Consider the following 13,427-nt stretch of genomic DNA (forward strand, 5'->3'; position numbering starts at 1 on the left):
AAATCTAATTCAATATGGGGCCTCCGGCTGCCGGCTTGGACCGATCCCTCTTGCTTCTACCAGCTGCTGCACTGTCAACACCAGAGGGCGCTGTGTCCTCGTTGGTTTTTTAACCACCAAGTCGAGCAGTCCCAAGGGCAGGTTTTTCTCCAGGACAGTTCAGGGGATGGCACCCAGCATCCCCTCTATCCGGTAGCAGGCACATTTCATTCTGCTTTTTACGCGCGCGCGCTCGTGTGTGTGTGTGTGTGTGTGTGTGTGTGTGTGTGTGTGTAGGGGAGCGTCCCATTTTAATGGCTTGCGGAGACCTGTTGGAAAAGCTGTCTCCTGCTTTATGCTCTATTACCAAGCCTAAGATCGCTTTTGCTCCGTAAGACAAGTCCTATTAAATCAGAATGAATTGAAGGCCTACTAGGCATCAGGCGCCCTGCGTTCCCTGCCTCCATCTCCCTCACGTTCAGTGCCTCTTCCAGATTAAAGGACTCAAAATCAAGGCTTTCCCCACGACCCTGCCAGGCGAGAACAGTCGGCCAATTCTGTGTCCTTGGCGGAGGTTCCCGCCCGAGTCACCTGTCTAGGGAGGGCAAGGTATGTCCATTCCTTATCTGGACAACCAGCTTCCTCTGTGCTCCTCTTTTACTTTTTTCCCTTCGCCCTGATTTGTAAGTGGTATTTTTAGGGGGGTGGGGTGGGGGGCGGAGAGAAGGGCGGGGAAGGGGTCCGGCGGGGAGGGGCGTCGGAGAGCTGTCACCGAGTGTCACGCCGCCCTCTCCGCCCCTCAGCTGGGGGTGTGGGAGCGCAGCGGAGCGCGAGGCAGAGGGCCGGGCGCGTGGGGACAAGGGAGTGCGGGTTCCGTGCCAGCTGCGGGCATCCGGAGCACGCTGGCCGCCTGAGCTCGGCGCCGGCCGCTCCCCGCCCCCTGTGCGCTGGGCTGCAGCCCGGCCACCGCAGCTCGGCTCCCGGGGAGTGCGCCCTGCCATGGAGTCTTCGCACAAAGACGCCGAGACAGCGGCGGCGGTGGCGGCGGTGGACCCCCGGGGGGCGTCCTCGTCCAGCGGGGTGGTGGTGCAGGTCCGCGAGAAGAAGGGCCCCCTGCGCGCTGCCATCCCCTATATGCCCTTCCCGGTGGCCGTCATCTGCCTCTTCCTCAACACTTTCGTGCCGGGACTGGGTAAGAAACGGCGGCCGCGGCCCCTGCGCCCCGGGCTCCGCCGCGGGAGGGCAGGCAGGGGAGGTGACTGGGAAAGACCCCCGAGTGGCGCCTACGCCTGCAAGTGCGTTCCCCCGTGCTCCCAGCGCCCCCTGGTCGGTGGCAGCGGCGCGTGGGGCTGGCGCCCTGGAGGGCGCAGGGACGCCCCCGACCCGCCTTTCACCTTCTCCCACCTGTAAACGAGGTTGTCCGGCCCGAAAGCCAGAAACTTTGCCGGGAATTTTGGAGCTTTCGGGCGGCGTCCCGAGGCTCCCCTCCAGGCTCCCTGAAATCCTGCCGCTTCTCTCCGCGGCGCACCCTTCCTCGAACCCCCTTCTCCGAGGGGTCCGAGGCCAGGGCGGGAGGAGCACTGCAGCCACGCGTGGCAGCGATCAAGTCCCGGGAACCCGGGAAGTCGGCGGAGCTGGGGAAAAGCGGAGCAAGCCGAGCTCAGGAGACACCCCGCAGCCCCGCCTGCGTTCGCAGGGTGCGGGCCGTGCGGGGCGAGAGTTCTTTAGCCAGAGCCTCATTCACCTCCTTCCTGAGAGCCCGCGACTCCGCCAGCACCCCTGCGGGGCACCAAGGATATGGGGGTGATGAGTTTGAACACCTGTGGGTTTGGGCCGCACATGGCCAGAGGCGACCCAAAACTCCCTCCCATCCCTTCCGTTCCTTTGAAGTGGAGGGCGCGCCCCTGTAATTCTGTGTTGGAGTCTGGCTGCCTGGAGGGACTCTGATGGTACCCGTGTTCCACATTTTAAAACTGGGGCCGATCACAGAGATTGGGGTGCCGAAGGGTGCGTAAGAGAGGGGATGAGTTTTCCTGACCTTCCCTCTTTTATCCCCACCCCCAGATCTCTGTCTGCGCGCTCTCCCTCCAGTCCCAGCTTGCCTGCTTGGCACTCGCTGTTCTTCGTGCTAAGAGGTCCCTCCTCTCCAGTTCTGCGCCGGGCAGAGAGGGAGGCACCTCTGTGCCCTCTCCAGTAGCGAGCCTGCCCCCGCGCCAGCCAGAGGTCAGCTAGAAGTGGTTTTCTGTTTTACTTTGGCCTTTCTCTCCGCCTCGAGGTGCTGAGAGAGGGTCACACCCATCCACACAGGACGTGTCCACTATCCCCTTATTTGTCTTCCTGGCTGCCCAGCTGTGGCGGCCAGAGCAGCACATCTGTCTGAACAGGAGGTTCAGTGGTTTTCATTCGTGCTTCCCCTCCATGATGCCTCCAGCAGCCTAGCCTGTCCTTGGTCCTTGTCACAGGCCAGCTCTCTGCACATTTAGGTCCTCTGAGAAGGCTAGCTGATGCTAATTTAGCTGGGTCCGAAATTCCCACCTGCCGGAGTATACACACGGCCTGTCCCTCTCTCTGGGATGCTGGGATCATGAGCAGGGCTGCATCATGATTCCAGGTTTTTTTTTTTAAGTGGGGAAGTAAATGCCACCCTGTGGTCTTTTGAGGAAGCAAACGGATTGGTGCCAGGTGGGAGGGGGGGTTGGACGGAGTCCCTGCTGAGTGAGGGAGCCACCCCCAAGAGCCAGCAGCTACCCACCTGTGTACCTGTGCCTGCTGTCCTGGGTCTCACCTCACTAGGTACCTTTGCTGCCACCCCCTCAGCCCCTGCCCTCTCTACCCCTCATCCCCAGACCCAGCTTTCCCCTCTTAGAATCATATGGGATTTTTGCAAGAAACCTTTCTGAGAAGCCAGGAGAAAAGAAGGAAACTACAAAAGTAATAAAACAGGTGAGGCAGGGTGTACAGACTTCTGAATTTGCAGTGATTGAACGCAGGCATTTTTTTTTTTTTCCCATTTTGTTTGGGTTGTCACTGTAGGGTTGACTGGGCGCATAGGCCCCTGTCCCTCTCCGCGCTGAAGGGGTCCTGATTTGTGGCAGAGTTCCTCATCTGTGAATCAGGAATGCCTGTCTCTCTGGGTTGCTGGGAGGATGGAATGAGATTACTTTGAGCTCAGGGGTCCTGCGCTCTGGAGGGGGTGGGTCCCTCTTGCGCTTTGCCCTCCTGCAGAGCTGACACTGTTCCATCCCTGTGTGTCTGTCTGTGCCTTTCTGGACCTTTCTTCTGAGTATTTGTTGATCTCTGCTCACTGCAACCTGCAGTGGAGTTTTATATGATAAACCAGCCCAGGCAAAACTTGCAGGCAGTCCCCCCCACCCCGCCCTCCGCTTTTCCAGGTCTTCTTGGCTCATCTGAAGCTCCTGTGAAAACTCAATATTCATGTCTGACTCTGCCCTTTGAGGAAACGCAGATACTTTGAATCCATTCCCTCATTCATTCCACAGACTCAGAGCACCCATCACATGCCAGGCATTGGGGATATGACGATGAATAAATCAGCCAAGATGTCATAGATTATTGGGAGCAATTGATGCAAACTTTGTTTAAATTTGCTAAGTGCTATGATCGCAGCAGGAACAGTGTTTTAGCCACAACTAATTCTTCCTGGGTTGGGGGTCAGAGAAAGTCTCCCAGAGGAAGTAGTATTAGGTTAGACCATGCAGGGAAGCTCTTCCCATCCTCACTCCACTCCTACTCTCTGAAAACTGGGCAGACCATGGGCCCAAAGATCTCTTTTTGACACCTCCTTCCCTACAAATCCTCTCTTCATTTGCAAATTGGACAAGAGTGCAGTGTTGGGACCTGCCATTCCCTGGTGACTTGATCCAAGCAACAGTGTAGTGGGGGTGACCCTCAGGCCATAAGGGGAATGTTTCTTTCCCTGGGGAGTGGATGGGGAGCTGAAAGGATTTATGATCTCTCTGACTCTTCATTGAACAATAAAAACAAATTTAAAAAGTGGATGATGGTAAAGAGAGTCACCCCAGGCTTATTCTACTGATCAAGACCACAGCCTGTACCTTCATAGTCAAACAAGTCGGGCACATATAAGGATATACACAATCACTCCTATACGGAAGGTAAGTTCATTGTTATGCCCCCAAAAGCCAGAGAGTTGGTCTATTGTCAGGGGTAAAAGTACACTTTCATATTTAAAAATTATACCTATCTTGATTGACTTGGTGAAATGAAAATGTTGGTAACTCTGATAGTGGCAGGGAAGGTGGGATAGAGGAGAGCTTCTGTTGACCATTAATCATTCTGTCGGACTAATGTTGACCATTAATCTACTGTTGAATATTCATAAATATTTAATCTATGCCTAACATACCACCTACTCTTTGACACCCAACTGAAGTCTTGCTTCCCCTCCCTGTAAGAGCGCTGCAGGCTGGCTCAGCTTCTCTCTTCCCTCTAGTCCTAAGGCTCTGATATTTACCTTGTCCCCCCTTGTGGCATCTTTTGTACTGCTGACTTTTTATTACTGTTTCAAGAATTTATTCTTTGTCTGTCTATATAAGTTCCCTGTGAGCAGCAACCACTTTAAATTTCTCCTTGATATTGTATATTATTTGTGAATATATATTAACTAGAACTATACTCCTGAAATAGGCATTAGAAATCACCTGGCCCAAGAGCTTTATTTTATATAGAAGTGAGGCAGGCTAGGACCTGGAAGTTTATAGCCAATTAAGGACCAAGGAAGTTTATATCCTACTCGACCTTTTAAAGGAAGTTATTTGAGGATGTATTTTAGCAAGACAACAGTGTAAACCCAGGAAGAAGGTAAGAGATCCAGGAAAAAATGCATCCAATTCAGGGCAGTGATGAAAGGCAACCTCAGGATAGAACTGTTCACAGGCCTGGAGAGCAGTCAGTCTCCATTAGCGTGGCAGCATGGAAGGGTCCAGAAAGTGATCTCTGAGGATGGTGTGAGGAGGGGACATGCCACAGAGTTGTATTATTGGCATACTGCAAAAAAAAAAACTGAAGTTGTGATAGAAAACAGAAAGTAAGCAAGAGAAACAAGATTAAGAACTGCAGTAAAGACAAAAAGTTATGCAAAAGCATTAGGATTCCAAAATGAAGGAACCTGCCCAATGAGAAGACCAGGAGGTCAGCAGGTTTCAAAAAGAAGAACAGAAAGATTCCAGACAACAAATAGAAACAGTGGAAGATACTACAGATATGGTGAAGAAGGCACATGTTTCTTCTACCAACAATAGGAAAGAGAGGTCATCAACAACTTCCGGAAAAACAAAAAAATTTTTCATGGAAGACATGGCTCTCATCTGAAACAAATAAAAATGTGGCCTGATTTTGGGCAAGTGGTAGAATGTGGGAAAGGCTCTTTTAAGTGCGTACGGTCTGTCTTTGGACCAGTGGTGCACCGTATGGGCTCGTAGGTTCTCTTTGACCCGGCAGCAAAGAATATTTGCTTAGTCATAATGTTATAAAGGCTGCTCAGTGGTTTTCAAGTTCTAAAACCAAACACAAAGCACTGACGATGACTTAAAATAGCTCTAAAGGAGGATAGAAAGATTTTCCACCATGACAATAGAAAATGAAAAGCACAGCTTGTAGAAGGTGGCATATAGAAGGCAAGAGAAGGGCAATTGTGATAGATGGAATTATGGCTGCCAATTATTCGCTGTCCTCCCAGGGCTTGTCGTGCCTCCTGTGGGTGGGATGTCAGGTTTGGGCAAGGGATTTGCTTTGGCCAATTGAATGTAAGTGGAAGGGACATAAGCCATGCCTGAGCAGACACTTTGAGAGGCATTGTGAGGTTCTGCCATTGTTCTTTTCCCTCTCACATGGGAATGGCAGGTCTCAGGTGGTGGCTGCTTTTCAGTCTGGTTCCTAGAAGGAAGCGAACATCAGAAGCAGAGCATGACAAGTCATGTGACTGAGTAATCTGCCTGGGTTGCAAAGAATTTTTTGCCGTAAATAGTGTTGTTATTGTTCTGGCACACCCACCGAAGCTGACTAACATGTAGACGGTAGGGTAAGAGGTCTGAATACCCTCCTCATATGAAGTGGGAGATCGAGGCATGTTGTTTGTAATTGATAGACTAAAAAATAAAGGTTACCAAGGTAATCAACAGATGAACTGAAATATCGATGTGTTGGGACAATGGGACAATAGCAATGTGCTGGGATTATGCTGGGACAAGAGTAGAATGGAGATGGGGTGACGTAAGTAGGCCAACTCTTATGTAATGTCATAGTAGAAAGTTAATAACTGATGCCTGAAGTTGATAAAGCATGAAAAAGCAATATAAGCATACTTTGGAGATTAGAGAAACATCCAAAGAATTCCCACTCTTTCTGGCATCATCAATTTTTCTTTGTGTAACAGCTCATCTCTGGAAGCCTATACACAGGCTGAGCTTCTCTCCCACCTTTTAAACACAGCCTCTCTTGGTCCTACATCCCCCTCCCCCCCCCCCGGCCATTGCCCGTTTCCCCTCTCCCCTTTACTCCCGAGTTCCCTGAATGAGTTGTCCGGGTTTGTGGTATCAGTTGCTCTTCCCTCACTTGCTCTTGGACCCGCTCTGATCATGTTTTGCCTCTGTCACTCACCTAAATTGTGCTTACCAGGATCACCAGTCACCTCCAGGTTGCTAACGTCGCCAGTGGTCAGTTCTCTGTCTTCGTCTTTCCGGACTTCTCAGTAGTGCTGACAGAGTACTTACTTCCTTCTCCCTGAACACCACCCTCTCCTCCTTTTGTTTACACTTCATGTTTCCTTTGCTGATCTCATCAACCTTTAAACTTGGGAGTCCCCCAGGGCACTTGATCTCCTTGATCTTGATCTTCTCTTTGATCTTGATCTCTTCTCTGCCTACACACTCCCTTGATGTTAGAGCTCAGTCTCCTGGCTTTAAACTGCATCCTTATGATGATGACTCCCAGATCCAGATCTCCAGCTCAGACCCCTCCCTTGAACTCCACAATTATATTCAACCAACTTCTCAACCTCTCTGCCTTGGAAACCAAAAGCCATCCCGGAGTTAACTTAGCCAAAACCAAACTCCTGATTTTCTTTCGCAAACCTGCTTTGCCCTCATCTTTTCCCATCACAGCAAATGGTATCCTTTCAGAAGTTCAGACCAAAAGCTGGGACTCATCCTTGACTCCTCTCTTTCTTGCACCCCACACCCAATCTGCCATGAAACACTCATGGCTCCACTTCCAAAATCTATTCAGTATCTGACCCCTTCTCAGCATCTTGCTTCTGCCTCACTGGTCCAAGCCTCCATTTTCTCCTGAATGATTCAGTGGCCCTTCAAATGGCCTGCTTGCCTTATTGATGTCCCTTAGAGTCTGTCCTTAACACGGCAACACAAGGGATATTTTTAAAACACAAGTGAGCCAGATCATGTCACTTTTGAGCTGCAAACCCTCCAGTGGCTCCTATGTCACTCCGAGTAAAAGCACAGGTCCTTATTATGACCCACAGGCCCTAGGTGAGAACTTTCCAAAAGAAATATAACATGAGCCACAGATGTAATCGAAAACTTCCTAGCACCTATAACAAATGAAAAGAAACAGGTGAAATTAACAGTATACAAGGGTGAGCAAAAGTAGGTTTACAGTTGTAACACAAATAAATAATACAGTAATTAATAAGAAATAATACAAGAATAAGCTCTGTTTTGCATACTTACAACTATAACCTACTTTTGCACACCCCTGTATTTTACTTAACCCAGTATAGCCAAAATATTACCATTCAATGCATACCAATATAAAAATTATAAATGAGATATTTTATATTTCTTTTTTGAGTATTAATTTTTCAAAATCTGGTGTGAGTTTTACACTTTCCACCATCTCAGTTGGGATTAACCCCATTCAAGTGCTCACCAGCCACTGTGGCTGCCATATTGGCCAGTTCAGCTCCATAGCATCTGCTCCTGCTCTGTTTCTGATTTCATCTTTTTTTTTATTTCCTTTTTTTTAAATCCTCACCCAAGGACATTTTTTTTTTTCATTGCCTTTAGAGAGAGAGAAAGAAAGAGAGACAGAGAGAGAGTAAGAGAGAGAGAGAGAGTCATCTACTGGCTGCCCTCTCGCAGGTGCCTTGATCAGGAATCAAACCTGCGACCCACACTGGCCAGGGCTCTGATTTCCTCTTCTACTACTCTCCCTTGTGCTCACTCTGCTCCAGTCCCACTAACCTCTTTGCTCTTTCTTGAAAAAATCAGAGGCACCTTCTCACCTCAAGGCTTTTGCATCTGCTTCTGCTTGGAGCACACATCCTATTACCTATGAGGCTCATTCATGCACATCCTTAGGTCTTTGCTCGGATGTCACCAACTCAGTGAGGCTTTCTATTTAAGTTTGCTAGAACGGTCATGACAAAAAACCACAGATGGGGTGGCTTTAACATCAGAACTCATTCTCTGATGTTAAGTCCAAGATCAAGGTGCTGGCGGGGTTGGTTTCTCCTGAGGGCTCTCTTCTTGGCTTTTAGATGGCAGCCTCCTCTCTGTGTCTGTCTGGGTTCTAATCTCCTCTTCCCATAAGGGCAGCAGTCATACTGGATTGGCGCCTATCCTGAAGACCTCATTTTAACTTATTTACTCCCTTAAAGACCTTATCTCCAAACGCAGCCACATTCTGGGGTACTGGGGGTAACGACTTCAAAATAGGAGTTTTGAGGGGATACAATTCAGCCCATAACACTTTCCCAGATGATCTTATATTTGCAGCTCCCCCTTCCTCCCCAAATCCCCTATCTTCCCTTACTTTGTTTTCCGTAAGAACACTGTCACTATCAAACATACTGTATATTTTGCCTTTTTTATCCAGGTCCTGTACCCCCACTTGAATGTGTTCTTCACCAGGACAGGGCTTTCTGTTTTTGTTTCTGTTCTGTTTTGATTGTTGCTGTATCCCTGCACTCTGGAACAGTGTCTGGTTCCTAATAGACACTCAATAAATATAAGTTGAATGGATCAATGAATGAATGAATGAATGTGCTAAAACCAGAAACAGAAGTGATTGTCCTTTGGGAAGGTGTGCTCAGAGCAGGACTATTGCTTTTTGTTAAAAGCTCCTGTTCCTCCTATTTAATTTAAAAAAAAAAAGAAGAAGAAGAAGAAGATCCTGTGTGTACGTATTACTAGGATTTTTTTTAAAGGATAGGAATCAGTGCTAGGGAAGGTTCTCATACACTGCTGATAGGAGTGTAAATTGGGACATCTTTTCTAGAAAGCAGTACATATCATAAAAGTCACTTTTTCAAGGTGTAGCAAATGCCCTCCCCTGCCCTGTCCTCCATTCTCACTATTTGACCACTTTCAGAACCTCAGAAGGTCACTGGGCTGGTGCTTTTGGGGAGGAGTGTTTGTTCGGGAGCCTTTGTGTCGCTGGGCCTCTGAGTTCTGCTAGTGCAGGGACCCTCATCCCACACTGTCCCACCCTGGTGCCGCAGATGGGCCAGACACAAGCAGCCTGGAGGCTTCCGGAACAAACACTGTTTGGGAGATTGTAATATTTTATTTTCTGTTTTGTTTTAAAAAGAGGCATTTCACCAAGAAGGATAATGTTCTCAATGAAAACGTAATAGCATGGCGCCAGTAGCATAACTTCCATGTGGGGTGTTTCCAAGGTGGAGACAGATGGGCTCTGGCCCTGGCTGTGGGTGTCACATCATTCTGAGAAGGGTCACCCGTAGGCTAAGCTGCAGAAGGGAGCGCCCAGGGCAGGTCAGGTGGGCGTGGGTCTTCTGAGTCCCCACTCAGTGCCGCTATGGTATTACGTTACTGTTTTGGAAATGTCTGCGTTAGCAGATTAAGCACCTCTCTGCTTGTGATCCTTTCATTCTTCGGCTCTGAGATCTTCTGTAGCTCCCCATTGCCCTGGAGCTAAGTTCATCTTCTATGTTGGACCTGCAAGGATTCAATGAACTTCTCCTACTCTTTGCCTCCCTTTATTTAATTGAACTGGGCAACTGGTTTTTACCAGGCGCTGCCCATGCATTTCCACTCCTGCCTGGAATTCCCTCCCCAACTATCACTATACTCTCCTCACCTCCCGCCTCCCCCTTGCTCCTAGCACCCTTCCAATAGCTATTGGTGGAGGTAAGGATATGTATGCCTATTGGCTTCTGGTGGAGCCAAGAGCAGGTCCTGGCTCCTTTAACCTAGTGAGCCCTTCCTCAAAGGACACGAGCTTTCATGTTGCTCCTCAGCAACCCTAACTCAGAGAGAAGTAAGGGACAGAGTTCTCAGGGCCGCAGGCAGGATGGGGGTTTTTGTAGCATGACAAGTTTGTCTCTGAGGAGTCCTTGGTGTACTGGTCACTCGGGGAGGAACACGGGCACAGGGCCTGTTCTCTGGGGGATCAGTTGGCAACAGTCACAGTGTTATTGAGGACAGTCAGGTCACCATCCATCTTTTCAAGTTGTATAGGTAACGACAAGTGGTGTGTGGAGGGGAATGATGGAAGTGATCAGTCTTAGCAAACTGCTTTAATAAAGATTAGTTTGGTCAATAGCCATCAAATTAAACGAGGGGGAAATTTTGATGAAGAGCAGGGCATCAGCATGATCTTAAAGTGTCTTTCTGCAGAATGCTTATAACTTGCAAGGGAAAAAAAATCATACAGTGAAGAAAACAGATAGCATCTTAACTGGGAGGAAAAATAACCTTATCTGGAACTTGAAAACATGGTGCTGGGGTGAAAGAAGCCAGTCACAAAAGACCACATGTATGACTCTGCTGAAATGAAATGTCCAGAACAGGCAAATCTGGAGAGACAGAGAGTAATTGTGGGGGGAGGAGTAGGGCTGTTGAGCAGACTTGGGGAGTCATTGCTAACAGGTACTGGTTTTCTCGGGAGTAATGAAAATGTTCTAAAATAGATTATGGTAATGGTTGCATAACCCTGAATATACTAAAGCCACTGAATTATTAAATGGGTGAATGTTACAGTATGTGAATTATATCTCAAGAAAACTGCTCAAAAATTAGCATCAATGAGGAGGGACAGACAGACACCACAGGCCTCCTGATGTGATACCCGGAGAGGGACAGACACATACAACTTCTGTAGTATTCTGGCTGGGGGTGCGAAACCTGAATTGAATCATGAGAAAATACCAGGAAAGCCCAAATCAAGGATATCCTACAAAATAGGTGGCCTGTATTCTTTAAAAATATGTCATGAAAGATTTAAAAAGATTAAAAACATGACAACTAAATGCAAAGCATGATCTTGGATTAGATCCTGTACTGGAGAAAAAAATCAGTACCAATAAGGATATTATTGAGGTAATTGACAAAACTAGGATATGGACTGTCGTCGGCAGCCGTCCGTCTCGAAAGACGATGGTGTAGCTTCTTAAGAGTCTATCTGCACCGCCGAGAATGGCTGTGCAGTCTGACTCGGGAGTGACACGGTATCTGTCTCCTCCCGTGTTGAATCGACATCTTGCGATGACGCTGGAGTGTCCTCTCCAGTGAAGCTGAAGCTACAGAGCCTGGGCAGGGTGATATGGAGGGTCTGCTGTTGCCCATGCAGCAGACCCCACCTCTCTTCGCAGCTGAAGGGTCCAAGGGAAAGACGGAGTCAATGCAGCTTGGCTTCAGGTGCGCCGCAGGAGTTGCCGGTGTTGACTACAACGTCAAACCGCCTTAGGGACTCCGGCTCCGGATTTTCTGTCGGGGTTTACTCCCTTAGCCTTTCCCCTGAAGAGGTATGCCGCAAGGCAGCGGAGATATGGACTGTAGATTAGATGAAATATGATATTCATATCACATTTCCTAAACTTGATATTCATTCTCTGAATATGTAAGAGAATGCCTTTGTTCTTTGGAAACATGCTGAAATATTAAGGGATGAAGGGCTATGATACATTCAGTTTGTTCATAAATGGTTCAGAAAAATAATAATATGAAGAGAGAAAGAAAACGATAAAACAAATGTAAAGTGTTATAAACTGGCAATCTAGGTAAAGGAACAGGAGTTCTCTGTATTACTTTTGAAACTTACCTAAGTTTGAAAGTGTAATATTTTAAAATAAAAAGTTAAAAAAATCATATGGTTAAAAGCCAAACCTACTCATACAGTTCAGGCATAGCAACTGCACCTAAATCCAAATTACTGCACGTGAAGTTATCATGTCCTTTTTCTTATCACTTAACATCTATCTACCAGCTCTAACTAACTCAGGGGTCATCTGGAGCCACAGGAAGAAAGTCGTGGTCCAAGATGGCATTGGCTTATAGGGCCCAGACCCTCAAAAGAGACTTTCCCAGGGACCCCTACTATTAAAAGCCCATGGTCACACCAAAGCTCACTGCAGCCATTTGGGATTATGAGATGCCCCTCTGCTCCACCAGCACAGGCTTGATTACAACAAAAGTGAGCTTCCCAAGAGGCCGGGGCCAGTGTCCACAACTAACTCCCTTGCAGTGGCTGGTTGGAACTAAATGGACTGCATTTGTAGTCATCCTTTGGGTCTGATCAGGAATTTAAATGCTTCAGCCAGAGCTGGACCAGATCCTAATGCTACAGAGCTATTTGGAGACTTCTTTCTTTTCTTGGTTATTCCTCTTTTTGACATTTCAGGATGGAGTCCATGAAGCATTCATGGACCTCAAAGAAACCAACCTCAATCCAACAACCAATAACCATAGCATGGCAGAGCCACCCCTTAGCCTTGGCTACTCTGAGGGGTCGTGTAAGTGGAACATACAAGTGGATTCTTCTCTGGCCTGACTCAGAAGGGAAAAAAACCCATAACCACCTTGGGCCCAAATAACTGGGGTTCTAAGACTCAAGACAGAAAGGGGGGCAGTGGAGGATGCACCAAACCATGCAAGTTGGGCTTGACCAGATGTTTGGTTGGTCTTGGGCGTCAGTGACCAGGGTCAGATGCTGAGTCTGATATGTCCTGAGAAGTGGGGTTTGGGAATTGACCTGGGCTAAAGGAAAGCTGGGAAAAGCCATGGTTTTGGCAAGCTACCTGATTGCTTGGGCTCACTCTTGGGCAGGACTGCTGCTGTGTTTTATTTTTCCCTACTAGCTTCTCACCTAAGCCCAATGCAGCTAATGTCACAGGGTGTTCTAAATCTCCCAGTGTAGGTTCTCCTGAAGACTTGGGAGCTGGGTCTACCCTGTGGCAGGATGCTTAGAGAGTGACCAACGCACCCCTTAAAGGCGGACCTAGGGGAGGGTGAACAGTGTGTCTCCCCAATGCTGTTTGCACCCATCATTTCATATTCTGTGTGGGGTTCCCCACCCACCACCCCCTGATAGCAGGGGATCGGCACCACAACTAATCACGGGCGGAAACACACATGGTTGTTCACATAAGGCTGAAGCCAATTAACACCAACTGGGAGTAAGGAGTAGAGTGATGAATAAAAGATGCATTA

The 13,427-nt window shown here is 48.2% G+C and overlaps 1 protein-coding gene across 1 annotated transcript in view; it reads left to right on the forward strand.

The window, feature by feature from the left end:
- Positions 1-823: 823 nt before the first annotated feature.
- The window catches only part of STUM (stum, mechanosensory transduction mediator homolog), a 37,687-nt gene continuing 25,083 nt past the window's right edge, over positions 824-13,427 (forward strand). Inside the window, exon 1 of the mRNA XM_090263436.1 lies at positions 824-1,171. Coding sequence (XP_090119562.1) covers positions 979-1,171 — 193 coding nt within the window. The 5' untranslated portion in view covers positions 824-978. The remainder of the gene's footprint in view (positions 1,172-13,427) is intronic.

Source organism: Furipterus horrens, unplaced genomic scaffold (genome assembly GCF_987537825.1).
Source record: "Furipterus horrens unplaced genomic scaffold, mFurHor1.1.pri manual_scaffold_15, whole genome shotgun sequence".
In the NCBI taxonomy this organism is placed as follows: domain Eukaryota; kingdom Metazoa; phylum Chordata; class Mammalia; order Chiroptera; family Furipteridae; genus Furipterus; species Furipterus horrens.